General features: G+C 41.2%; 1 protein-coding gene across 4 annotated transcripts in view; it reads left to right on the top strand.

Annotated features, from left to right (window-relative positions):
- Positions 1 to 25,212, top strand: part of PACS1 (phosphofurin acidic cluster sorting protein 1) — a 130,138-nt gene that overhangs the window by 80,539 nt on the left and 24,387 nt on the right. For 3 of the 4 annotated variants that reach the window (XM_032489878.1, XM_032489879.1, XM_032489880.1), the window contains exons 2-4: positions 16,990 to 17,077; positions 24,204 to 24,293; positions 24,962 to 25,087. In XM_032489878.1, coding sequence (XP_032345769.1) covers positions 16,990 to 17,077; positions 24,204 to 24,293; positions 24,962 to 25,087 — 304 coding nt within the window. Of the gene's footprint in view, positions 1 to 16,989; positions 17,078 to 21,424; positions 21,531 to 24,203; positions 24,294 to 24,961; positions 25,088 to 25,212 lie in introns of those variants that run through there. The other variant, XM_032489881.1, reaches the window with a different exon arrangement.

Consider the following 25,212-nt stretch of genomic DNA (forward strand, 5'->3'; position numbering starts at 1 on the left):
TTTTTTTCCCATCCTTTTCCCTCCCCCTCAGAGGTAACTGCTATCCTGAATACGTAATTGTTTTTATCATTTGCTTGAATATTTGTCTTCCTAAACAGTGTATCATTTAGTGTTGCATGTTTTGAGATTCATGTACATAGAATCATACTGGGTGTATTCTGTTTTCTTGTTGTGAATATCTATAATTCATTCATTTCCAGTGATGTGTTTGTGGGATTCCATTGCATTACTCTGGGTGCATGTATGTTTTAATAGACATTTGTAGTGTTAACCAGTTTTTTCTTTGGTCTTTTTTTGTTTATTTGTTTAGAGTTTGGGGGCAGGACGTACAAATAGTCATGCTAAAGACATTCTTGTGCATGTCTTTTGGTGGGTTATATCTGTTAATACTTACTCCAAATTAAAATAGGAATGTTTAAAATGTTATTAACTTATTTAAAATAATTTTTATATAAAAATAATGAGGTAGAAATTAAAATTTAACATTTTTCTGAAAGAGAAACTCGTTTCCAAAACAAAACAAAAATTAGTGAGAAATATGGCATTGTTTTACATTTTTTTCAGATCTCTTTACTGTCTTAATAGAAATCCACTGATTTCTCACATCTGCTTCTGCATTCAATTTCTTAGAGTATTACTCATGAGTGGAAAACACTGCATATTTGGGAAAGGATGAGAGTGCAACAGGAAATAACATCTTAGAATTATTTTGAAAGTAGTTTCGACCTCACACACCTTCTGAAAGGATCCCATGGGGGTCCCAGACTATAGAGAACCACCGTGCCAGGGTCTGTGCATAGACCAAGCCACAGGGTGTGTGCGTTCTCCAACTTTGCTGTGTAAAGCCAAAATCTTTGCCAAAGTAGATGGACCAAGTTGCCCTCCCACCAGCAGTGTTTAATTGTTCTAATCACATTACTTGATATTGTCAGATTTATCATTTTTGCTGCTCTGGTAGAAGAGAAATAGTATCTTACTGTGGTTTTGATTTGCATTTTCCTTATTACTAATTGGTTTGGACATCTTTTTATATATTTATTAGCTATCTGCTTTCCTTTCTAGTATTTTACCTTGTGAAGTGAGAGAAAATGTTTTTTGTTAAAGTACTCATTGCAGAGTCAAATTGATCATTCTCATTACGTATTTTTATTTGAGCTGTAATTTTAACATGTGAGGAAAATGTTTGAGGCTTAAAACATTATTTAGGCTTCTCCTAGATATCTTTAAGGAGCCATTAAGTAGCACTTTTGCAGGGGGAACGTGTTCGGTTTGGTTTGGTATAATATTCAGCATTTAGCATCTGTACCCATTCTAACTGGAGGAAATATATTTGGCTTAAGAGGTTTCTGTTTTTCATATCTCATCTCTTTGGGCCTCAGTTTCCATGTGTAAAATGGAAATAGTGCATTCAGCTCCAGGATTCTGGGGTTCTGATCTGCTTTGTTTCACCTTTACCCTTCTCTTCAGTTATATGAAGAGTTATGGGCTTGGAATTAGTTTTATTGATCTTTATTTCTCATTTAAACCTAGATACTTTGTTCTATAAGTGCCCTTTAGTGATTAATCACAGCCCTCTGAGTCCTGTTCAGCCCGTTCCTTTTATTTGTATTGTTTATTTTTAATTTACTAATTTTCAAAAAGTAGAGAAAATAGTATAGTGATCCCCCATGCACCTGTCCATCTCGCTTTAATAATTATCACCATTAAAAAAAATCTATCGCCTAAAATGGAAATGTATTTTTTGTAAGAAAAATAGATTTTTAAAAAATGTAAACAATACCAAAAAACTTAAAGAAGAGAATAAAAATAAGATGGAATCCCAGTGCCCAGGAACGACCACCATCACAATTTGTTTGAACAACCTTCCATTTGTGTGAAAATTGAGTGTGAGAGATTTAACAAGAATGGAATCATACCATAATTATGATATTACATTTTCTCAGTTTAATATGTATGGGGCTGCATCATCCCTTATAGTAACTGTAAATTTTTTCTTATATAAATATTTATTAATCAGTGCACTGCCCTGTTTACCTTCTTACATAAATTTCTAAAAGTGGGATTGCACTTTCTCCCTTGAAGAGGAATTGGGACTCTTGGTTTTTTTTGTTTTTTTTTTATGTATTTATTTTACATTATCATATTTTTTTGTTTTTTGTTTTGTTTTCTTTGGGAAGAGGGGTAAGTAGGTTTATTTATTCATTTATTTTTAGTGGAGATGCTGGGGGCTGAAACCAGGACCTCATGCATGCTAAGCGTAGCACTCTGCCACTGAGCTATACCCTCCCCCTACAATATCATATTTTTTAATTGAAGTATAGTTGATGTACAATATTATGTTTCAGTGATACAATATAGTGATTCACAATTTTTAAAGATTATACTCCACTTATAGTTATTATAAAATATTGGCTGTACTCCCCATGTTGTACAACACATCCCTGTAGCTTATTTTATACCTGATAGTTCGTACCTCTTAATCCTCCACCTCCGTCTTGCCCCTCCCCTTTCCCTCTGCCCACTGGTAACCACTAGTTCCTTCTCTACATCTGTGAGTCTGTTTCTTTTCTGTTATACTCACTAGTTTGTTGTATTTTTTTTAGATTCTACATGGAAATGATATCCTACAGTATTTGTCTTTCTCTGACTTATTGCACTTAGCATATTGCCCAAGTCCATCCATGCTGTACACCAGAAACTAATACATTTTAAATTAACTGTACTTCGATTAAAAGGCAAACAAACAAACAAACAACCCATTTAAAATATGGGCAGAAGAACTGAACAGACATTTTTTCCAAAAGAGGAAATGCAGATGGCCAACAGGAACATGAAAAGTTGCTCAACATCACTAATATCATGGAAATGCAAATCAGAATCACGAGACACCATCTCACAGCTGTCAGAATGGCCATCATCAAAAAGAACACAAATAACAAATATTAGCAAGGATGTGGAGAAATTTAAAATACCTATTATGAAACTACTCTCTAAAATGAAAGTTGCTAGTAGGTTTTATTCCTGCCAATAGCATGTTAGAGTGCCTTTTTCCCCATATTCTCACCAACCCTGGGTCTTGTTACTCTTTTTCATTTTTTTTAATCTGGTTGGTATTTGTATTTATCTGATTAATAGTAAAATTAAACATCTATTTATATATTTTTTATCACTCCTTTTTCTTCCTTTGTGAATTACCTGTTTGTATCCTTTGCCAGTTTTTATTTTGAGGTGTTTGTTTTTTCTGTTAATTTGTAATAACTTTCCATGTTAAGAATGAGACATTTTATTATATCATAGTATTTTTCATTTTAATTCTTAAAATATTTACATCTTTTTATGATAATTTTAAATTTCCATTTTATTTTGCTATATAGAAGATTTTGATTCTTAAATGTATCAGTCAGTTCCTGTATGGGTTCTGATTTGGTATGATACTTAGAAAGTCCTTCCCGGCCAGAAGATTATTTTGAAAATTATCCATATTTTCTCCTGCTACTTTTATGGCTTTCTCTCTTTTTTCTCTTAAATCTTTAGTCCATCTGAAATTTATTTTGATGTAAGGAATGAAATAGAAATTGATTGTTGTTTTTGCTCAAATAGCTATCCAGTTTTCCAGTACTATTTATAAATTGAGTAATTCATCTATTTCTTGCATTCAGTAAATTCCTCTTTATGCTTGGGTCTAATTCTGAACTCTGTTCCCTTATATTGATCTCTTTGTTTATTCTTTTCCCGATACCAGGGTATTTTAATTACTTTGACTTCAGAGCACATGTTCATATCCTGTTGGGTAAAGCCCTTTTCTTTACCCTTTTTTCCCTAGAAGTTTCTTGGCATTTTCCTTTTCTTTTTTGGTTACTAGGAAATTTTTAAAACTTACAGAAAAAGTAGAAGAGTTTAGTGAACCTCCACATATATTAATCTCCTACATTGAACAACTATTAGAATTTTTTCCTGCATATTTTTCGTGAAGCATTTTAACGTTAATTATAAAATAATTTCCTCCTTGAGTACTGCAGCATGCTTCTCTACTTTTCAGTTATATTCAATTATTGGTTATCATTTGCATTAAGGAAACTTTTAATTTTTATATATTTATTTCAATATTTTCTTAATGATTCCACTAGCTTTTTGGTTGATTCTCTTGAGTTCTAGTATACAGTCACACATCTGCAAATGGGGTTGTTTGGTCTCCTCCTTTCAGAAATAAACCTATCATTTATTTCTAATTATCTCACTCAGTTTTACATCAATGGCCAAGATGGGCCCATATGTTGTCCTGTCTTCAGAAGGAATGCTCTGGTCTCTCTCTCATTTTTCATCCTGATGCTGACTATATGGGAAGTATATATATTTTTAAAGTTTATGTTAGGGAAATATTTTTCTATTGTTCTTTTCCTAAGGATCTTTTTTAAAAATTAGGAAGGTATGTTCAATTTTATAAATTTTATCAAATCCCTCTTTAGCACCTAATAAAATAACTATTTTTTTCCTTTATAACTTATTAATGGGGTAACATGTACTAATAAGTTCCTAATATTCAACCATGCTTCCCTTGGGAGTCTCCCTTGGGTATGACATTTTTATTTTCATATTGTTTTATTGGTTCTTGCCCCTGACTTGGATCACTTATTTTTGGCTGCACCCTGGAGGGTTTTTGTTTGCTGGTTTTTGTTCTTCCCACACATGCCCTCTGCCTCTGTCACTGAAACATACGGATTAAGGGGTTGTCACAATGAGGGACTGTAATTTAAGTGACTAGGACTTGTCCCGTGCCGACGGCATACTGAGCACAGATTAAGGAACAGGCTTACCCTTTCTGAGCACTTCTGATAGGCCAGGCTCTGTGCCAAGTTCTTTCCACATTTATTAGTTCACACAGCAATTCTGTTTTATAGATGAGAAAACTCACGCTCAAGTCTCTCCTATGTTACTGAAGGAGCTGCAGACCTGAGGATCTTCATGTCTGATTTTTAATAGGCAAGCCCCCTCCGCACCTCACCCCTCATTTTGATGCCTGTTTTCCTATCCAGAGGATTATCGTCAAGGAGATTGTAGAAAGGAGGAAAATGTTATAAATTTTGTTCGTATGTGCAGGTAATTGGCATTTATACTGCAAGGATAAACATATGCTGAGTAGCTGAAAGTTAGAGATTTATTTATATCCTTATGTTCCTCTGCTTCATAGAGTCGCATCCCATGGCTAGGGAATAAAACACGCCGAAGCATGTTCCTGGGTTCTGTTGCTTGTTTGGATCTGAGTTTTTCTCATTGTCTGGTGTTTCCCCAGTTGAACAATGCCTAGTACCATCTGATTTCTTATGAGATGATTAGAGATGGGGAATCTTTTTCCCTCGTATCCATTCATTGTAGCATCCACTTTCCTCTGCATCTCATTCAACCCATCTCTTCCCAGTTGTCCTTTGGGGATTCAGTTTAGTTTAATTTAGTTGCTTTACTTTTTAAAGATGTGCCTTAGGCTTACTCATTTTAAAATAACAATGCCTGAATTCATTGTTTCACAGTCAACATGGTGCTATTCATGTGAAATAGTAAGTTCAATAGCTACCTATTTAAGTAACTTCATAAGCCGTAAAACAAACTGCTCGGAAATTTACCTTTCATGTTATTGTTACTGGAAATTTACCTTTCATGTTATTGTTACTGAAGCTCATGCAGGCTCCACAGGTGCCCTGTTAAAATGGAAACAGTTTTAGAAATGGAGTTACCCTCCCAAAGGAAAAACTTCCCCATAATTTTTTTTTCTATTGATTTGCTCTTTATCCTGATAAACGCTGTTGTAGGGAGAAGGCAGGGCTTATTCTTCCCATTTTAAGATTGAAGAACTGCAGGGGACAGAGGCTTGCTGATATGATACAGCCATTTCTCGGTGGGACAAAAGAATAATCCAGGTCACTTGTCTTCTGGTCCAGCATTTACCTGCTGTGATCCCAGAAGGACCATCGGTTTGATTCAGAGACTGGCTCTTCAGTGTTTTATTTCATCCAGATCTTTGTTTCTCCTTTCTTCCCCTTTACTGTCTAAAATATGACCACTTCACTGTTCGTTGATATCCTATCAGAAAGGAGATGGGGGCGGGGATGGAATATGAGACCACTTCTCCCTCGATGAGGCTCTCTAGCTGTTCAGTGCAGATCGGGGGTCATTTGTAGATATCATGCAAGGCTGTTTCTCTTTTATTGTACAGCGAAGCACAAAGTAGAATAATCTAAGTTTCAAAAGATTCTTGTTATTATGTTTTGTTCCACTCTATACCTGGTTATCAAGCTTTATTCTTTATTCTTTCAGATTTAGTCTAATGGGATCTAAAGAAAACAATTTCTTGAGAGAATTCACTTGGGCTCAAATAATACGTCCTCACTGAAGCTGTAGCCCAATTACTCATAATCTTTTTTTATGTAATTTGGTACTTGATTTATGTGTGCACTGTTACATTTGTCAGCTAATTGTTTGGTATGCTTAATTCCTGTCCTCTCAAAAATGCTCAGAAGCAGAGATGATGCCTCATTTTTCTATGTATCTCACATCGTCTAGCATAGAACTAAAGTTCAGAGAAGATGTGCAGGAAACGGTTGATGCTCTTGCAGGGCAAGGTCTTCAGTCCAGTTCTGGATGCCCTCAGTGTTACCTGACTTCATCCTTCCTGTGGACGATGGTGGTGAGGATATTATTCTCAAGGGCTGGAGTGGAAGAGAAAGAGCTCGGTGCAGGGAATGAGGGTAGAGACAGGAGCTCCCTCCCTGTTCAGAATGACAGTTGCCTCACTGCTCTTACTGGAGGGAAGTTTATCCCAAAGACAAGCAAACCAAACACAGGCTTAAACAGTGAACACATAAGGATGATGCGGATGATGATGGAGATGATGACAGTTCTAAGTGTAGCATTTACAGCATCTGACCCTGTGCTGCCCACAGCTCTCGGTTAACCCACATCACAATGTAATTAAGTAGGAACTGTTATCTTCATTTTATGTGAGAAAGCTGAGGCAAAGATTTCACCAAGGTTACCCAACAAGGAAACAGGGGGTGGAATCAGGAAAAGACCAAGAGGCAGAAGGAAGATCCACTTTGAGTAATCAGGGGTCCATGATTCGATGTTTTATTGTTTTATTAATAATATGCTTGACTAAGATTTCCAAGTGAAGTCTTTTAAAATGACAATAAACAAGTCCTATTATTCAATATATTTTCAATATGCCTTTCTTTGCAGAGGGAAAGATTATCTTTAAGCTGAATAACCTGGGGTCCTCCTTTAAAGTCCTCTAGTTTCCAGCCCTCTCGGTGACATTTGGTTTTACTTTACAGGCAAACCATTGACTTCTTTGAGTTCTAGTACATAGAGGCATAGCTTTCCCTGTCTGGCTTTTCACTGATGTTCCAGGTGGGCTAGCTGGAGGACCCTAGCCATACCTTCTGTTTGAAACCCCCTTTGATTAAGGACTTTTAGCTAGAACTGCCCTCCTGCCTCATCCTCAGATGAGTCTTCAGTCAGCTCCCGTATTTCTAAGTGGTGCTGTGGGACCAGCTGCCAGCGCTCTGTATCTCGGAGATTCCTAGTGAGCTCTCTAAAGTACAGAAGACTAGGGATTTGGCTCTCCCCGGGATCATGGAAAGAACCTTTTTTCCCTTCAGCTTTTGAGATATCTTCCTTACCTTCCATAAAGATGAGAGCCAGGATTTCCTGATAGGACATCACCTTTTAAAATGGACTTTGGGAATAATTCAGCTGGTTATCTTTAAAATATTTGGGAGCCGATGACTGAAGTCCTAACACCTTGGGAATCTGTTCCCGTTTATTAAGCATGGGGGTTGGGAAGGGTGTAGCTCAGTGGTAGAGTGCATGCCTACCATGCACAAGGTCCTGGATTCAATCCCCAGTGCCACCGCTAAAAATAAGCAAATAAGTAAATAAATACCTAATTACCTTCTACCCGCCCAAAAAAATTTTTTAAAAAGAAATCTAAAGAAACAATAAAGCATATTTTAAAAAAAGAATAAGTTTACCTGTATATAACAACAACAAAAAGATTTACATAAGATAGCAGCTTATTCCTTTCTAACATTAAAAAAAAAAAATCCAGTGGTGGATAGTCCAGGGCTGGTACAGCAGCTCCCGTGTGTCATCAAGGACCCTGGCTCCTCTTTTTCTGATTGACATTCCTGCCACATGGTTTGCATTATCAGGGTTTCCTAATGGTCCAAGTTAGCTGCAGGAGCCCAAGCCATCAGCCTGCATTGCAGACCAGAGGAAGGAGAAAGGACAAAAGGGGCTCCTGTCACATGAGTGGGCTCTTTTTAAAAGAATCTTCCCGCAAGTCCTGCCTAATACGTCCATTTACACGTTGGCCAGATTTCAGGCATGTGTTCTCACCTGGCTGCAAAGGAAGCTGGAAAGCATGGTCTTTTATTTTAGGAAGCAGCATATTCAGCTGAAAATTGGTGCTCTGTTATTAAGTAGGAAGGGGGAAATAGATGTTGGGTAGGCAATTAGCAGGCTCTAGCACTGGGCAGAACCTCCCTTTAAAAACAAAACAGCTTTATTGAGGTATAATTGACATAGAGTAAACTGCTCATACTTAAAGCGTATAATTTGACAAGTTTTGACACATGTATACACTTATGAAACCATCACCACAATTAAGATAATGAGCATATCCATCACCCCAAATGTGCCCTTTTGCAGTTCCTTCCTGCCCCATCCGTGTTGGGGGTCCCCAAGATCACTGCCAGCTTCAGTGATTTTTAGGAGGACTCACAGGACTCAGAATAGAGTTGTAGTTGCAGCTATGATTTATTTCAGCAAAAGGATACAAAGGGAAAGTTAGTAAAAGGGAAAAGTACACGGGATGAAGTCTGGAGGAAACCAGAGGCAAGCTTTCGAGAGTTCTCCCCCATTGGAGTCACGCAGGACACGCAGTTCCTCCAACACTGGTGTTTGTGGCCTTGGCTGACATGAGGCTGTCCTGTGAGTTTGCTTATCAACTAATTTGACTTAGTGATCAAACTATGCAGTACTTGGTGCATTCTGGATTTTAAAAGATTCTTTATTATGCATTATATCAAATTTACCACTGAATGAGTAGAAATTCACTTTATGTAGTTTTTATATGTTGTAATATTTCTTCAAATAAATCTCTCCTATAAATCACCAAAAAAATTTTTTTTGAATTGAAATTTTTTGAAATTTTTTAATTTGTATTGTGATAACACGTATGTTGTTACCAGGGAAGCTCATTACAGCCCTACTGTCCAGATTTTTATTGGGGACTTTTCAGTTGGGTATCGTCTTTCTAGCACTTACCAAAATTCCAGACTCCCAGGAGGAAAGCATGTGTTCAGCATAAACCACATCATTTGTAAAAGTAGTTTAGGCTCATAGGGCCACTCTTCCCAGTTCTGGGAACCCTCCCAAGTTCCTAGTACCAGGCATCACCCGAGGGACAACCTTGCAAGCTGGCCTTTCGAAGAATGGCAGTCTCAGGCCTGCTAGTTTATTCTTTTCTGCACACCACCACCTCATCCCCATCCTGTGGCAATCACAGACCAGCCTTCTGTCACTACTACATTTTCTGGAACAGTTTGTACCTCCTTTTTGGCTTTTTTCGCTCAGAATTATTTTGAGTTCATTCATGTTGTAGAGTGCAACAGTGGTTGCCTCCTTTTTTTACTATTAAGTAACATTCCATTGTGTGAATATACCAGTTTGTGTACCCATTCATCTGTTCTTGAACATTTGGGTTGCTTCTAGTTTGGGGCTATTACAAATAAAGCTGCTGTGAACATTCATGCACAGTTCTTTGCATGGGAAAATATATTTCCTTTTCTCTTGGGTAAATGTCTAGGAGTGGAATGACTGGGTCATATGGTAGGTGTATGTATAACTCTTTAAGAAACTGCTAAACTGTTTTCCGGAGAGACTGTACATTTTACACTCCCATCCACAGTGGGAGTTTCAGTTGCTCCTCATCCTCACCAGCACTGAGTGTGACCAGTCTTTTATATTTAGATTTTCAAACAGGAGTGTGGTGGTATCTCATTGTGATTTTAATTTGCATTTTCCTAATGACTAGTAATGTTGAGCAACTTTTCATGTGTTTATGCTCTGTATACGTTCTTTTGTAAAGTGTTTAATTAAAACATTTGTCCATTTTTTCATTGGGATGGTTGTTTTCCTAAGGTAAGAATTTGAGAATTCATTGCATATTCTGGGTACAAATCTATCAACAAATAGATGATTTGCAAATGTTTTCTCACATTCTGTGGCTTGTCTTTTCATTCTCTTAATAACGTCTTTCAAAAAACAGAGGTTATTTATTTATTTTGACAAAGTCCAGTTTTACCATTTTTCTCTTTTAGGGATTGTTCTTTTGTCTCATAGCTAAGGAATTTTTGCCCAACCCAAGGTTCCAAATATTTTCACCTGTTTTTTCTTTCTTAGAAGTTTTATAATTTTATGTTTTGCATTTAGATTTATAATCCATTTTGAATTAATTTCTGTAATCTAAGGTATAAATTGAAATTCCTTTTTTTGAGTATGGGTATCCAACTCATAAATAATGTACATATATCTGTTTAGGTCTTTAATTTCTCTCAGCAATGTTTTATCATTTTCAGTGTGCAGGTTTTGTACATTATTTGTCAGATTTATCCCTGTGTATGTCATATTTTTTGATGGGATTGTAAATCGTATTTTTTAAAGTTTCCATTTCTAATTATTTATTGCTAGTATATAGAAATACCATTGATTTTGTATATTGATCTTGTTTCCTGCAACTTTTCTAAATTCACTTATTCTAATATTTTTTGAGGATTACATCAAATTTTCTATACAGATAATCATATCATGTAAAAGTAAATTCCAATCTTGGATACCTTTTTTTTCTTTTTCTTGCCTTTTTGTGCCAGTTAGAAGCTCCAGCACAGTATTGAATACAAATAGTGAAAGTGGACATCATTGCCTTGTTCCTCATCTTAGGGGGAGAACATACAGTTTTCAACCATTAAATATGTTGTTACCAGTAGATTTTTCATAGATACCCTTTATCAGATGAGAAAATTCCATTTATTTCTGGTTTGCTGAGAGTTTTTATCAGGAATAGACATTGGATTTTTTCAAACAATTTTTTGCTCCTATTTGAAAGATTCTATGTTTCTTCTTTTTAGTATGTTAATATGATGAACATTTTTTTTTTTTCTTTGTCTAATACTATACCAGCCTTGCATTCCTGAGATAAAACCTACTTGGTCAAGGTGCATTATTCTTTTTATGTGTATTTTTAATATATTGCTTATAGTATTTTGGCTATATTGAGTTAAATAAAATATATTACTAAAATAAATTTCACCTTTATTTTTACTTTTTTAAAATATGGCTACCAGGAAAAATTAAAAAAAAAACATGTGGCCTGCACTATATTTCTGTTGGGAGAAGAAGTTTGCAATTAGGACACTGGGATAGAGCTAAGATTGAAATAGGTTTGCAGTCTCCAGTTCCTTTCCTCCCGTTTTCTCTTAAACTTAATCCAATTAGGCTTTTGTTCTCACTGTTCCAGTGGAACTGCTCTTGCTGAGGTCCTCAGTGGCTTCCATGCTGCTGAGTTCAGTGACGGGTTTTCAGTGCCCATCTTGGCCCATCAGCACTATTTGATACAGCTGACCATTCTCTCTTGGCTTCTAGAATATCACATTTATTTGATCTTTCGCCTGTCTCACTGGTTAATCCTTCTTCACATTCTTTGCTAGTTTATCCTCTTCATCTCTCTGTCTTTAACGTTGAAATAGTCTTGGGCTTGATCCTGGTCCTCTTCTCTGTGCACTCACCCCGTGGGTAAATTCATCCTGCCTATGACTTTAAGTTCCATCTTCATGCCACACTTCCCTATTGATGTTCCCAACCCAGAGGCAGACATGTATATCTAACTCTCTACTCAACATCTCTACTTAGAGACCTAATAAACACCTCAAATTTAAAATATACAAAATTGAACTCACAACCTTAAACTCCCAAAACCTGCCTTACCCTGAGTTTTCCCCATCTCAGTTAATGACAACCCCATCTTTCCAGATGTTCAGGCCAAAAACCCAGGCGTTGACCTGTATCTTCAGTGATACATCCAGAATTCAGACCATTTTCACCGCCTCCACTGCTCCTACCCTGCGAACCCCGTCATCTGTTGCCTACGCTGCTGCGGTTGCCTTCTAACTCTCAGCTTCCCTCTCCCTTTTGCTTCCCTTCATCCTGTCCTAATAGAACAGCTAAAAGAATCCTATTAAAATGTAGAACGGGTCATGTCTCTTCTCACTTAAAGCCAATGGGTCCCCATTTCTTGCAGAGGAAGGAACCAAATCCTTACTAAGGTTTACAAAGCCTTGCATGGCTGGTTGGCTCCCTGCCCTTCCCCCGCACCACTCATTCAGCCTGGCGCACTCTGCTTCAGCTCTGCGGGCCTTTCTCTGGCCAGACCAGGTGTGCTACCCCCTAAGGCCTTTGCACTCCTTTCCCTGAATCTAGAACTTCGTGGTGAAGCCCACCCTGACCACCTTACTTGAGATTACAGCCCTTCCTGCCCTCCTCTGCCTGACACTCACAACCCACTCACCTGGCTGTATTTAATGCAGTCTAGCATACAATGTAACTTAATAATTATGTTTATTGTCATTGACTGTCTTCTCTAGAATATAAACTCCATGACAAGAATTCTGTCAGTTTTGTGTGCTGATGTATCATGAGTGACTAGGACAGTGCCTGGCTCGCTGTGTGGCTGATGGATAGGTGAAGACCAACATGACAGAGCTAATTCAAACCAGGTTGTGTCTGACTCAAAAGCCTTCCTTCTGGCCTTAAAAGTTTTGTTTTGATGTGTAGTTTGCGTACAGCGTGGTGCATGGGTCTTGGATGTGAAGCTCTGTGCATTTTCCATGTGTACCCACATGGCCACCACCATGGGTGTGTCAGTCACCCCAGAGGGTTCCCTTCTGTCCCCTCCAATCAGTGCCTCCACCTGCCTCAATGACTATACTGGCTTCTGTCACCAGGCACTGACCTTACCTATCCTTGAACTTCGTATGAATGGAATCATGTAGTTTGTAGTCTTTTGTGTCTTTTTTGGCTCAACAGAGGGGTTTCGAAAATTTGTCTTTGTTACCCCGCCCATCAGCAGTTTGTTCTTCGTATACCATAGCTCCTTTGTCTCTTCTGTTAGCGGACATTTAGGTTCTTTCCAGTTTAGGGCTATTACTAGTGGGGCTGCTTTCAACATTCCGTCTTTTTGTGGCCTGTGCCCTCGTTTTTCTTGGGTTCTCTTGGGAGCTGGGCAGAGGAATAGGCATATATTTAACATCTACTAATGAACTACCAGATAGCTTTCTCAAATATTTGCATGATTTTGCACTCTTACCAGCCACATATGGTCTTCTGGTTAATCCACACCTTCACCAGCACTTGAATTTCCAGCGTTTATATTAGTGTGAAGTTATTTTCTGCTGTAGAAACACTGATTAAAGCAGGAGTGTGACCAGGGAAGGACTCTTCCTTTCAGGCCTTGGATACTCTATGTTTACTGCATAAGAAACATCCAACCAATAAAACATAGGGTAACAGAAAAACCGAGGGTCAGCATCTAACTCAGCCCCTTAGTCGCTGAGACACCTTCAGGCAGAACATCTTGCCAGACTCAGTCATCCTCAGAACTACATCTGGGACTGTTTCAGTCAGTTGTGTATGAGTGTGGGTTTGAGGAAAAATGTATCTTACTTACTTAGAGCTTTTCCATTGTATTAAGATATATGTTGAAAATATTTACTGGTAATTAAAGTAATTTCTTCTAATTTCCAAGTAAGTGCCTTGTACTAATTTGAATTGGGTTCTGAACTAAGATAGGCCTAAGTTTGCATCTTGGCTCAGCCACTTTCTTGTGTGACCCTGGGCAGGTTTCTTAATCCTTCTCAACGTCCTTATCTGTCAAATGGGCATAATACTCACCTGTTAGAATTACTGTAAGACGTACATGAGATAGTGAAATGTTTCTCAGGCAACTGGCCTGTGGTAGGTGCTTAATGAGTCATAGATATTTTCTTCTGCTTTGAAGAACTAGAGTACACTTAAGTCCCCGCGTCCCCTTAGGTAATACCATTAAAACCAAATAAAAGACCTGCTGAACCGATGGCCACTGCTGTGGAAATCTGTGTGGTGTGTCTGATTTCTAAGCAAACACTAAACACATCCAGGCTTGCTATCATTTTTTTACCTAAGATACTAAATCATTCTAGGCTTCTTTGTTGACATAAGGTGCTGTGGCATAAAGATTTGTTCATTTATCCACCAAATATTCATTGGTCCATGATATGTTTTTCCTTCCTAACAAAATTCCACTGTATTACCTACAATGTTTTATATGTTATGTAAGAGGAAGGGTGGTCCAGAGCTTTATAGGGCATAAAAGAGCTGAGGACAAGGAGTGTCATGCAAGTCACTGCTTGTCTTCCAGACTGGACTGTGTAATCTCCATGAGGCTATGGACGATATCCTCTCAACTCCCACAGCGAACCCAGTGCAGCTGTGCTAGAGACGCTCACTGACCATATGGAACGTGGGAGGGAGTAAAGGATCGCAGGCAGAGAGGAAGAAACACGCACATTCTCGATCTGCTCCTGTGACTCTTCTGTCTTGCAGTGGGTTTACCCAGCACCTGCACATCAGTCTGAAGGTGGAAAATGTTTGCTTTGGAAACAAACAAAAACCTAACCCACCATAAGCTTTCGTAATTAACAACCTTGGATGAGGAACAAAATTGCTCATACCTAGTCTTTTTCATTGTTCATCCCAGTCATGTTCCCTTCCTTTCCTACAAGGCTTGAAAATCATCTAAACGGTGTAGTCAGTTACATTTCTTAATAGTCAGCTATGTGGAATATGGTCATCCCTTTGGGGCTGGAGGAACCAGGGTTCCTTTTGGGCCAGCACGTTTCTACTCTGAAGGGAAAGGAGAAACAAGTGATGCTGTGGGTAGTCGTTGATGGTTGGGGGGATGAGGGGTGGGTGGGAGCACAGGTGAGGGGGCTCCAGTCAGTGGCTGAGGAGGCAGCGGGTAACAGAGGACTCGAGTCTTTAGAGGAGGAGCATGTCAGTTTCCCCTGGCTGCTGTAACAAATGACCACAGACTTAGTGCCTTAAGACAACACACATTGGTTTTCACAGTTCTGGAGATCAGAAGTCCAAAATAGGTTTCACTGGGCTAAAATCAAGGTGGTGGCAGGGCGGCATTTCTTCCCGAGGCTCCAGGGAGAATCTTTTCTTGTCTTTTCTAGCCTCTGGAGGCTACCTGCATTCCTTGGCTCCTGTCCCCTTCCTCCATCTCCAGGGCCAGCAGTCACATCACTCCCACCCCAGCTTCCATAGTCGCATCTCCTCTGACTCTTATAAAGACTTGTGATTGTACTGGACTCATCCAGATAATCCAGGGTCCTTAACTTAATCCCATCTGCAAAGTCCCTTGTGCTGTGTAAAAGGTTCTAAGGATTAGGAGATGTGATTTGCCTATCACAAGGGAGTTGGAGTTGGAGTCGGAGTCCAGCCCTGTCACTTACTAGCTGTGTGCATTTTGGTGGGTCACTATTCTGTTTAAAATCTCTCTCCTCTTCTGTTATGTGGGTAGAGCATCCCACCCCACATCTTCCACACGCACGCACACACACACACTCACACCCGCACACACATGGAATCATGTTTTTGAGGTCTGGATGAAATGATATATATGAAAAGACCTGATAGGCTTTCGTGTATTTTAGTTGATTTTGGTTGTGACTTGAAGCCAAAGGAAAGGAAGAGATTGATTTGCTCCCTTTGTGTTAGCAGATCTTAGAAAGTGCTTGAGGGGAGGCTGAATTCAAAATCCGAATTCAGTTCTGTTGATCTGGATTTATCCCCCTTTTTTCATGAGTTACATGAATTCCTTCAACACATATTCTTGTTCATTTGGTTTTAGCTAGAGGCCATTTTAGGAAATTGTTAAACTTCATTTATCAAATATTTGCTGAGCAACTATACTGTGCCGGCCCTTTGGTGAGCACCTGAGGAGCCGAGATAAACTCAGTGCAGCTGGAGCTTGGGTGTGAGGGAGAAGCAGAGAGATAAGGTAGACTGGAGAGCAGGGCCAGAGAGCTCAGCGCTGGGGCGAGAACGAGCACGAGACGGAGCCCAGCTCCCAGGACCTGACTCTGGTCAGCAACACCCCACAAATGACCTTCCATCCACCAGAACCTCTCCTGGGAAGAGGATGCCTTAAGGACTTGAACCGCTCAAGCCAGAGCAGAAAGGCAGCATCTGGAGTTTCCCTCCAGGCTCCTCCTGGAGGTCTGGGGTAGCCCTGCCTTGGGAGGCCAAGGTCGAGTCAGGTCAGAGCTGCTGAGACTCCAGAGTGAGTGAGGGACAATCCTGTCTCTTTCAGTTAAGGGGAGTCTCCTCATTGTGGCACTGAAGGTTTTCTGTACATTTGAAGCAAAGTTTGGCCGAAATCGAATTTGTGCTCATTTAAAGCATTTCCTGCCCAAATGGTATCTGTTTTGTTTGTGGGGATTATCTCCCTGTTGCTGTAGATTTATGTCTAAATGTTTCAGGTGTGATTAGACGCAAGGTGGAAGAGGAACTGGGCAAACAAAATAAACATCACGGTCCCTGCCCACGCTGCTCCACCCCTAGGCATTGCTCCCACATATTAGGAGTGAAAAGGCACGTTGGTTTTGGCTGGGGAAAGGGGCATCCACAGAGGTTCGTGGAATAATGTACCTTTTTGACACTTGTCAAGTGCAGAAGTTAAGTAAGATGGACGTTCCTTTACTGATGGTGGTCTCAGTAAACAGCATCCTGACTGTCTCCCTTTACGGAAAGCAGTATTTCCTCAACAGATTGTCTATCACTTTTCTCATAAGCTCCTTACATTTGACTGGATCTTCTTCCTCTGAATTTTTCTAGGCTGTTCAGCTTGACCCTGAAGAAACTCGTCATGCTAAAAGAAATGGACAAAGATCTTAACTCAGTGGTCATCGCTGTGAAGCTGCAGGTGAGTTGGACAGGATTGTTTGTTCGAGACCCAAGGAAGCTCGATACCTTGTGCCAACTGTTGGGGCTTCTGGGATGCTGGCAGGGCACCACCCCGTCTTACCTCACTCAGCAAAGCAGGTGCAGCAGTGGAGAGACAGCTGAGCCCATGAGACTTACTGAGCCCCAGGTCCACCTCTTAGTTAAAGCACTCAGTTTAAACCTTAGTTTCTTTGTCTGAAGGATAAAAATGGTTCTCCCTGCCCTCCCTGCCTGTCAGGATTAGCATGAAGATCAAGAAGTTCAGAAATTGCTCAGGTGGTGAGAGTAGGTTTCGGTCATCCCTGGGATTTCCAGCTACAAGCAGATACACAGATTGAAGAAGCACTTTGGCAGTTTCCTATGGGGTAGAAGAAGTGTAATGTTACTATTTTCAGACTTGGCAGTTTAGTTTACTGGGATATTTTGTCTTTTGAGTAATCCCTACATTTAATTCCTTAAACTTACCTCAGTATCTCCAAGGGACCCAGAATGTTTCACAAACATTCATAGTCTAAGCATTCCTGAATTTCAGTTTCAGGAAAAACTCAAGCACAGAAAGGTTAAGGAATTTACCTGTTGCCAGGTGATTGCCAGGTGGCAGAAGTGGGACTAGAACGAGGGACCCAGTGATGTATGTGGTCACTAAACTCCACCACCAGACCTTCCTTACAGCGGAGTCCTTTTTAATGACGGATCCCTAGAGCCCACTGAGAGTCTGAAGTGCCTCTGGAACCATTAAATGATGGAATTCTTTAGCTTAAGAGCAGCGTATTTGTTGAGTTCTGTGTCATGGAAAAATAGTGAGCTGCGTGGTAACTCCTTACTAACCAGAATATTTCATTAGTAACTCACCTGTTGCACAGCAGTTTATTATACTAATCCTGAATTCATTAAAATCCACGTCGAGCGCACTCCCAGTATGTGAACCATACATTGAGGTCCTCCGTTCTCTTTCTGAGATAAATACATTATCTTACTTTAGTCCTCAAAACGTGAAACATTTTAGTTACTCTGTATGTATGATTCCTGTGTGTCCCTTAACCCCCTGCTCATCTCTGCATAATTCCACCCAATTCTGTGGGACGTTTCCAGACACGATGGGTTGAAAAAACAAGCGTGCAACAATGATGTCCAAATGGAAACTTTCCGTGTCTTTTCCTCTTTTCCTGATTTCGCATTTCTGGGTCACGGGCAGTGTTCCAGTTTTCAGGAATTCTTTCCTTTGCTAAAAGCTGTTGCTTCCCGGTGCAAACACTGTTGGTGCTGTTTTGAAAGTTCCCTGCTGCTTTTTGCCATCCCCACAGTCAAATCCCTTTGCCAAGAGAAGTAACTTCTTTTATATCCTGATTAAATATTTAACATTCTGTAAAGTTTAAAATTATACCCGAAAACTACAAATATCCTAATTTTTTCATTGCTTCACTTCCAAGCAGCTGAAAGTAATTACAGATGTTATCCCATTCATTTACCCAGTCACTTATTTATTCACTTATACATTCATCTAATAAATATGTATTGAGCACCTGTTGTATACCAAGTGTGGTTCTGGGCACAGGGGGTCCCGAGTGAACCAGACAGACCCAAATCCCTGCCTTTACGGACCTTTACATGCTAGCAGAGCAGCAGTTCTCCAAGTGAGGTCTGCAGCCCTGGGCGCCCTAAGGCCCCCTCAGGGGATACGTGAGGTCAGCACCATCTGCGTGAGGATGCTGTGGCTTTGCCCTTTCCACCGTGTTGGCAGACGCACTGAAGGTACAAGAGCGATGGTTGGGGGAACAGCTGGCCCTCGGCACAGAGCAGGGCAGTTGCACCAGCAGACGCCAGCAGTCACTGCATCTCCTACCATCGCAGACTGGAAGGAGGAGGGGAGAAGCCGGTCTTGCTTAAGAATTCCCTTGAAGAAGCAGTAAAAATTAATTGATTTTGTCTCAGCCATGGAGTGTATGTCTTTTTCAGCTTCTGTGTGACGCAGTGGAAATGTGCAGGGAGCACTTCTGCTTCACAGGGAAGGCTGCTGTCGTCTCGAGGACAAAGACCTGAACCACTGAGCTGTGAAGTCATAGCCACTTTCTTCATGGGACACCATTTTTACTTGGAAGAAGGGCTTGCATACAAACGGGTTATTCAGACTCATTTGGAAGATACGTTCTTGAAAATGAGCAGAGTGAGCCTGTCACTTCTAAGAAAGCAGCTGAGAATATTTTTGGCCAATCAGAAATAGAATTTGAGCTTTCAGGTGAAAATCTGAATTTTGGAAAACTCATCTCTGTCACTGTAAGCTTAACACCGCCCCAATTCTTTTTTTTTTAATGGAGGTACTGGGGACTGAACCCAGGACCTCGTGCGTGCTAAGCATGTGCTCTACCACTGAGCTACACCCTCCCCATCAACAGCTTCCCAGTTCTTAAAGACTTTCTTAAAGAGATCTGTGGTGATACTGTCAGGATATTTTTATATCGTGTAGTGAAATGAGTAACATTTGAAAGATTTGCCTAACTCAGTGATCCAGTGTTTTCCAAATGACCAATGCGTGAGGTTACAGAATTATACTGGGTAAAAGCTCTGTTCAAAGAACAAAACAGGCCAATGGATTGGATTTTCTTTTTAACTTTTTGTTTTGAAATAATTTTAAATTTACGGAAGAGATGGATACATAGAGTTCCCATATACCATCACCCAGCTTCTCCCAGTGTTTATATCTTTCTTAACCATGATACATTTATCAAAACAAAGAAATTATCATTGGTGCAACACTACTAACTAAATTACAGATTTTATTCTCATTTCCCAGTTTTTCCACTGATGTCCTTTTTCTGTTAATTGAATGGATTTTAATATATAACAGAGTACAAAAGCCTCATTGATATGGTTTCAAACTCTACTTTGCAACTAACCTTTAAGAGACTACCACTTGCAGTGTTTTGGTATATTATCAAAGAATAATATTCCACAATTATCTGAAAAGGCTGTTAAAATGCTCATTCTTTTTCTAACTTCATATGTCTTTGCGTCTGGATTTTTTTAATATACTCACCCCAAACAATATTTTGTAACAGGCAGAATACAGAAGCAGGTATGAGAATCTGGTTGTCTCCTATTAAGCCAGACATTAAAGAGATTCACAAACGTGCTGCTGGGGGTAGAGGCGGTGGGCTGCATCAGCACTTGGGTGGGCGAGGACGGTGAGAGCCCTTGGTGCGGCGGTCCCTGGAGACCTTGTCAATAGCATTTTTGGTGGAATGGTAAAGAGTGGAAGGCTGACTGGGATGCACTCAAGAGAAAATGAGAGAAGTCTTCAAGAGACCAAAAATAGACAACTCTTGAGTTTGCTATAAAGGGAAGGTGAGATGCGGGGCGGTAGCTGACAGGGCATCTGAGGAAAGGACCGGGTTTGTGTTTTTTTTCTTTGTTTTGTTTTTAATGAGAGAAATAACATTAGCCTGTTTGCTAATGGAAATGATCCAGAATAGAGAGGAAAGCTGATTGTGTAGGAGAGGACAGAGTGGCTAGAACAGCATCTTTGAGTAGGCGGGAAGCAGTGCGACCTCGTGCCCGAGTGGAGCGGATAACATCGGGTGGGGCAGGGGAGCTCTTCTGTGTGACAGGGGTAAGGAGAGTGTGGGGGTGCAGACGTGGTAAGCAGCTAAGCGTCTCTTCCTATGGCTTCAGTTTTCTCAGCGAAGTAGAAATCGAGGTTATTAGCTTAGAGCGAGGGAGGAGGTAAGGAGGCGTTGGAAGTGAGAGGAGAAACGAGATATGAAGTGGGCAGGTGCACGGACCGAGGAGAATACAGTGTGCTCGCCGGGCAGCTTTGCAGGCCCACTGAGTGTTTGGGGTCATAACGTCAGAACGGTTAGCCTGATTACATGATTCTCCCCAGGAGTGTTCAGCTGGTGCAGTCGGACTTGTACAGGGTTGTCATTTATTAACGAGCATGGCCGAACTGTGGTGGGGCAGAGGCGCTAAGGGTGTGTGCAAGGAAGCGTTTACAAAGATCGACTGTGGCATTTCAGCTGAACCAAGAGGAAAGAGGGGACAGCAGGGGCATGAGGAAGAGTGAAACAATGGGAGGATCCATGGGTTTGTAGGCCTGGTGGATTTGAAGGATTACTGTTGTTGACAAACCAGAGCTGGAAAGATAGGAAGTGCTGATGCGTGAAACTGGATTAGGTATTGGTCGTCATTACTGGTTATGATGAGGTCAGAGTATGGTCATGTGGGTGAGTGGCTCAGACAGGGGTGAGGGCACGGTCACTGGAAAAGGGGAATCCTGGGGTCTAGAGGCCTGGGTGTTGGCAAGTGAGTGTGTTGAAATCCTAAAGCATTACCATGGGAGTAGTGCCGGGGAGAGGAACAGCGAGAGAAGAGCTAAGATCCAGAAGTGAGCCGGGATGCTGACAGTTACAGACGACAGCACCAGCAAGGAACAGAGGGTAAACTAACAGCGTCTACTCAAAGGGGGCGTTTTAGAGGAGGTGAAAGGGAGAACATTCTGCAGCTGCCGACAAGGAACAGAGAGGACACTGCCCCACCTCCAAGCCTAGTGGTCTGTGGGTGATGGGAGGAACGCAGCCTGAGGGCTGCCCAGGAAGCAGTGTCTTTGGGGGAGATCAGGTTTCCGCCGTGCAGGGTTTCTCAGCAGTGTTGAGGGGGTTCTCCTGTGCATCGTGGGCTGGTCCACAGCAGCCCTGGCTTCTGCCCTCTAGAATTATCTCTCTCTCTCTCTCTCTCTCTCTCTTTCTCTCTCTCTCTCTCTCTCTCTCTCTCTCTCACACACACACACACACACACACACACACACACACACACCCCTGTTGTAACAACCAAAAATACCTCTAAACATCGCCAAATGTCTCCTACCCCTGATTGAAAACCACTGTTATATATAAAGCACATCTTGGTTTCTTAGCATTTCTGAGATTCATTTTCCAGAGATTTCTTAAATCAAAAGAGCCTAAATAAATTCAGGTGAAAACTTTGTCAAGACTCTTGTTTGTAACCGAGGTAACCATTATCTAACTCATAAGGCAGAGTTTCCTGTATTATTTTTAGTTGGTATAATATAATGCTATTATTTTTTTTGTTGAAGTACAGTCAGTTACAATGTGTCAGTTTCTGGTGTATAGCACAATGTCCCCAGTCATGCATGTATATAATGTTTCACAAAGACTTTGTGAAATGCTTCATTTAGGAGGTTTTCCTTCCTGCATTATACAAAATCTGTATTTTATAAAAGCAAAAATTAGAAATGGGTAAGAAACCTTAAAGTTAAAACTAAAATGTTTATACTTCTAAAGGAAAACATAGCAGAATATCTACTCCAGTACAGCAGAATAACTTCACAACCTTTGGAATGGGCAAAGATTTCTTAGCTAGGACCCAGAATGCATTAACTATAAAAAGAAAAAAATATTAATAAAGTTGACTAGATCAAAATGAAATACTTCGTCAACAGACACCATCAAGAAGATGAGTGGGCAAGAAAATATTTACAATCCGGGGGAAGGGTATAGCTCAAGTGGTAGAGCGTGTGCTCAGCACACAAGAGGTCCCAGGTTCAATCCCCGGTACCTCCTCTAAGCGGAAATCAAGGAAGAAACCTAATGACCTCCCCGTCAAACAATACAAGAAAATATCTACAATCCATATATCTGATAATTTCTTGTATAAATAAAAAACTTAGAACTGAGTAGCAAGATACCCAACATGGGTAGAGAAGTTTGATCAGGCACCTCGTAAGTGGAGATTTGCAAGTGACCAATAAACTGCTGAGAAGTTTACAAGTTACGAGTCATCAGGAGATGCAAATTGCAGCCACAGTGATGTTCCTTCATGCGTGCCCGTTGCAATCCGTGCATCCAGGGCAGACCACACCCAGTGCTGGTGGGGACGTGCAGTGCTGCAGCTACGGCTTTGGAATCGGTCTGGCAGTTTCTCGCGAAGCTACATACTTGGCTACCGTGCAACCCAGCAGCTCCTCTTCTAGGTGTTTACCTGAGGAAAAGAAATCATGTCCAGGCAGACTGGTACACGAATGGCAGCCTTGGCCATAATGGCCAAAAACTAGAAACGCCCCACACGTGAATGTTCAGCAACAGGAGGATGGATAAACAGTGTGTGGTGGGTTCATGGGACAGACTCCTGCTCAGTGATGAAAAGGAATGTTCTTCTGACACACGCAACAAACTGTGAACCTCAGACACGTTACATTGGACAAGGAGCCTGACCAGAATAAGACATAATGTATGATTCCAATTATGTGGAATTTTAGAACAGGAAACCTGACCTGTGGTGAGGGAAATCAGAACAGTGCTTGCCTCTGAGACAGTGGTGCAGGACTGACTGGGAGGGAGGGGTCACCTGGCATTTTTCTGGAGTAATAAAAATGTTCTACGTCTTGGTACAGATGTGGGTTACACAGGTATGTACTTTTATTAACTCATCGATCTGTGAGCTGGAGACGTGGGTACTTCACTGTGTTAAATTAAACCTCAGTTTTAAAAAAGTAATTTACACATACTTACTGGCATTCCTCAGGCCCTCCTGCCGATCTCTTGTTACATTTAAGAATAGTTTAGCCCAACTTTATTTGCTTTAAGAGCTAAAAACACTAGCATGTCTAACCCAGTGTTAGGTTTAGCCGGGGGCAAGGGGAGGAGAAGTTCCTGGAAAAATTAAGTCTAAGCTGAGACTGGGAAGGTGAGTTGGTCAGCGGTGTACAGAAGCATGAAGGAGCATCTGGGAAGAGAGAAACGCATGTGGAAAGGCCCCAAAACAGGACAGAGGATCCGAAGTGACAGGAAGAGGGAGGCCGAGGTGAGCGTGGGGAGGTCCGCCATGCCTGGGGATGCTGACACCTGCTGCCTCTTCCCCAGGAACGTTGGGAGAGGAGAACTCAAATGCAATAACAAATCATTTTTATGTGATAACCTTTTGTAACAGACAGCATAATGCATATAAAACCGTATCTATGGTAGTGGCTTGATTTCAGTTGAGTACAACAGAAACTGATTATAAATTTGTAGAGTTTAGAAGTTGTCAGCAAACGTAGTATTTTGGTCTGACTTTTGATGATACAATATTGACCTATTTTTTCTTGGTTTCAGGGTTCAAAAAGGATTCTTCGCTCCAACGAGATCATCCTTCCAGCAAGTGGACTGGCGGAAACAGAGCTCCAGTTAACCTTCTCCCTCCAGGTGAGAATCTGCTCAGTCTTAGGTCATTAATATGCCATGTCCAGCCTGGTCAAATAGTCCCTTAGTCTGGGGACTGTTTTATCTGAGAGCAGCCAGAGCCCAGTGAATTAAAGTCACCTAAAATGGCCGGCCTGGAAGGCCAGAGAAGTCACTGGGGCAGCCTCAGCGAGGGCACCGAGAACCAGAGAGGCTGCTGAAAAGTACACCACGCCCCCTTCTTCTTTCCCCTTGCCTTGGTCAGGGCTGTGAGCCCACCTCCCACCACACTCAGCCCCGTCATCCCTCCTCCATGATCCACTGCACCCCGCCCCCAGGGAGGGTGCTCCTTCAGGCTAATTTTGCCCCCATATTGCAACTTCCATCCCTTCCCTTCTCCTCCTTACCCCTCCTGGTGTGTCTGTCCCTCATCATAACCCCAGTGGCCCAGATTGAAGCACACGGAGAAGACACTTGATCACCCGGCAAGGAAAGAGACAGTTATCTGAACGCGTGTGGACCACCGAGCAGTAAAGTGGAAGCCAGGCACCGAGCAGAGCCAGGCGTTTCCCTCACCCGATCACCCCCTTGTACAGACGGGAGACAGTGATGCGCATCCTCCAGCAGGACCAGGACCCACGAAGGACCCAGTCACCTGCTAACTGTGCTTGGCTCTGTTTTGTACCCGGCAGTACCCTCACTTCCTGAAGCGAGATGCCAACAAGCTGCAGATCATGCTGCAGAGGAGAAAGCGTTACAAGAACCGGACCATCCTGGGCTATAAGACCCTGGCCGTGGGGCTCATCAACATGGCAGAGGTGAGAGCACGCGGCCCCTGGACAGCCGGCCTTTCAGAGCCCGCGGGACACCAGCCCCACCAGTGACTTTCCCAGCCTGCTGGCCGGGGTTTTAGTCTATGTTACAAGTTAATTCTTTTATCAGA

The sequence above is a fragment of the Camelus ferus genome, chromosome 10, assembly GCF_009834535.1.
Source record: "Camelus ferus isolate YT-003-E chromosome 10, BCGSAC_Cfer_1.0, whole genome shotgun sequence".
In the NCBI taxonomy this organism is placed as follows: Eukaryota; Metazoa; Chordata; class Mammalia; order Artiodactyla; family Camelidae; genus Camelus; species Camelus ferus.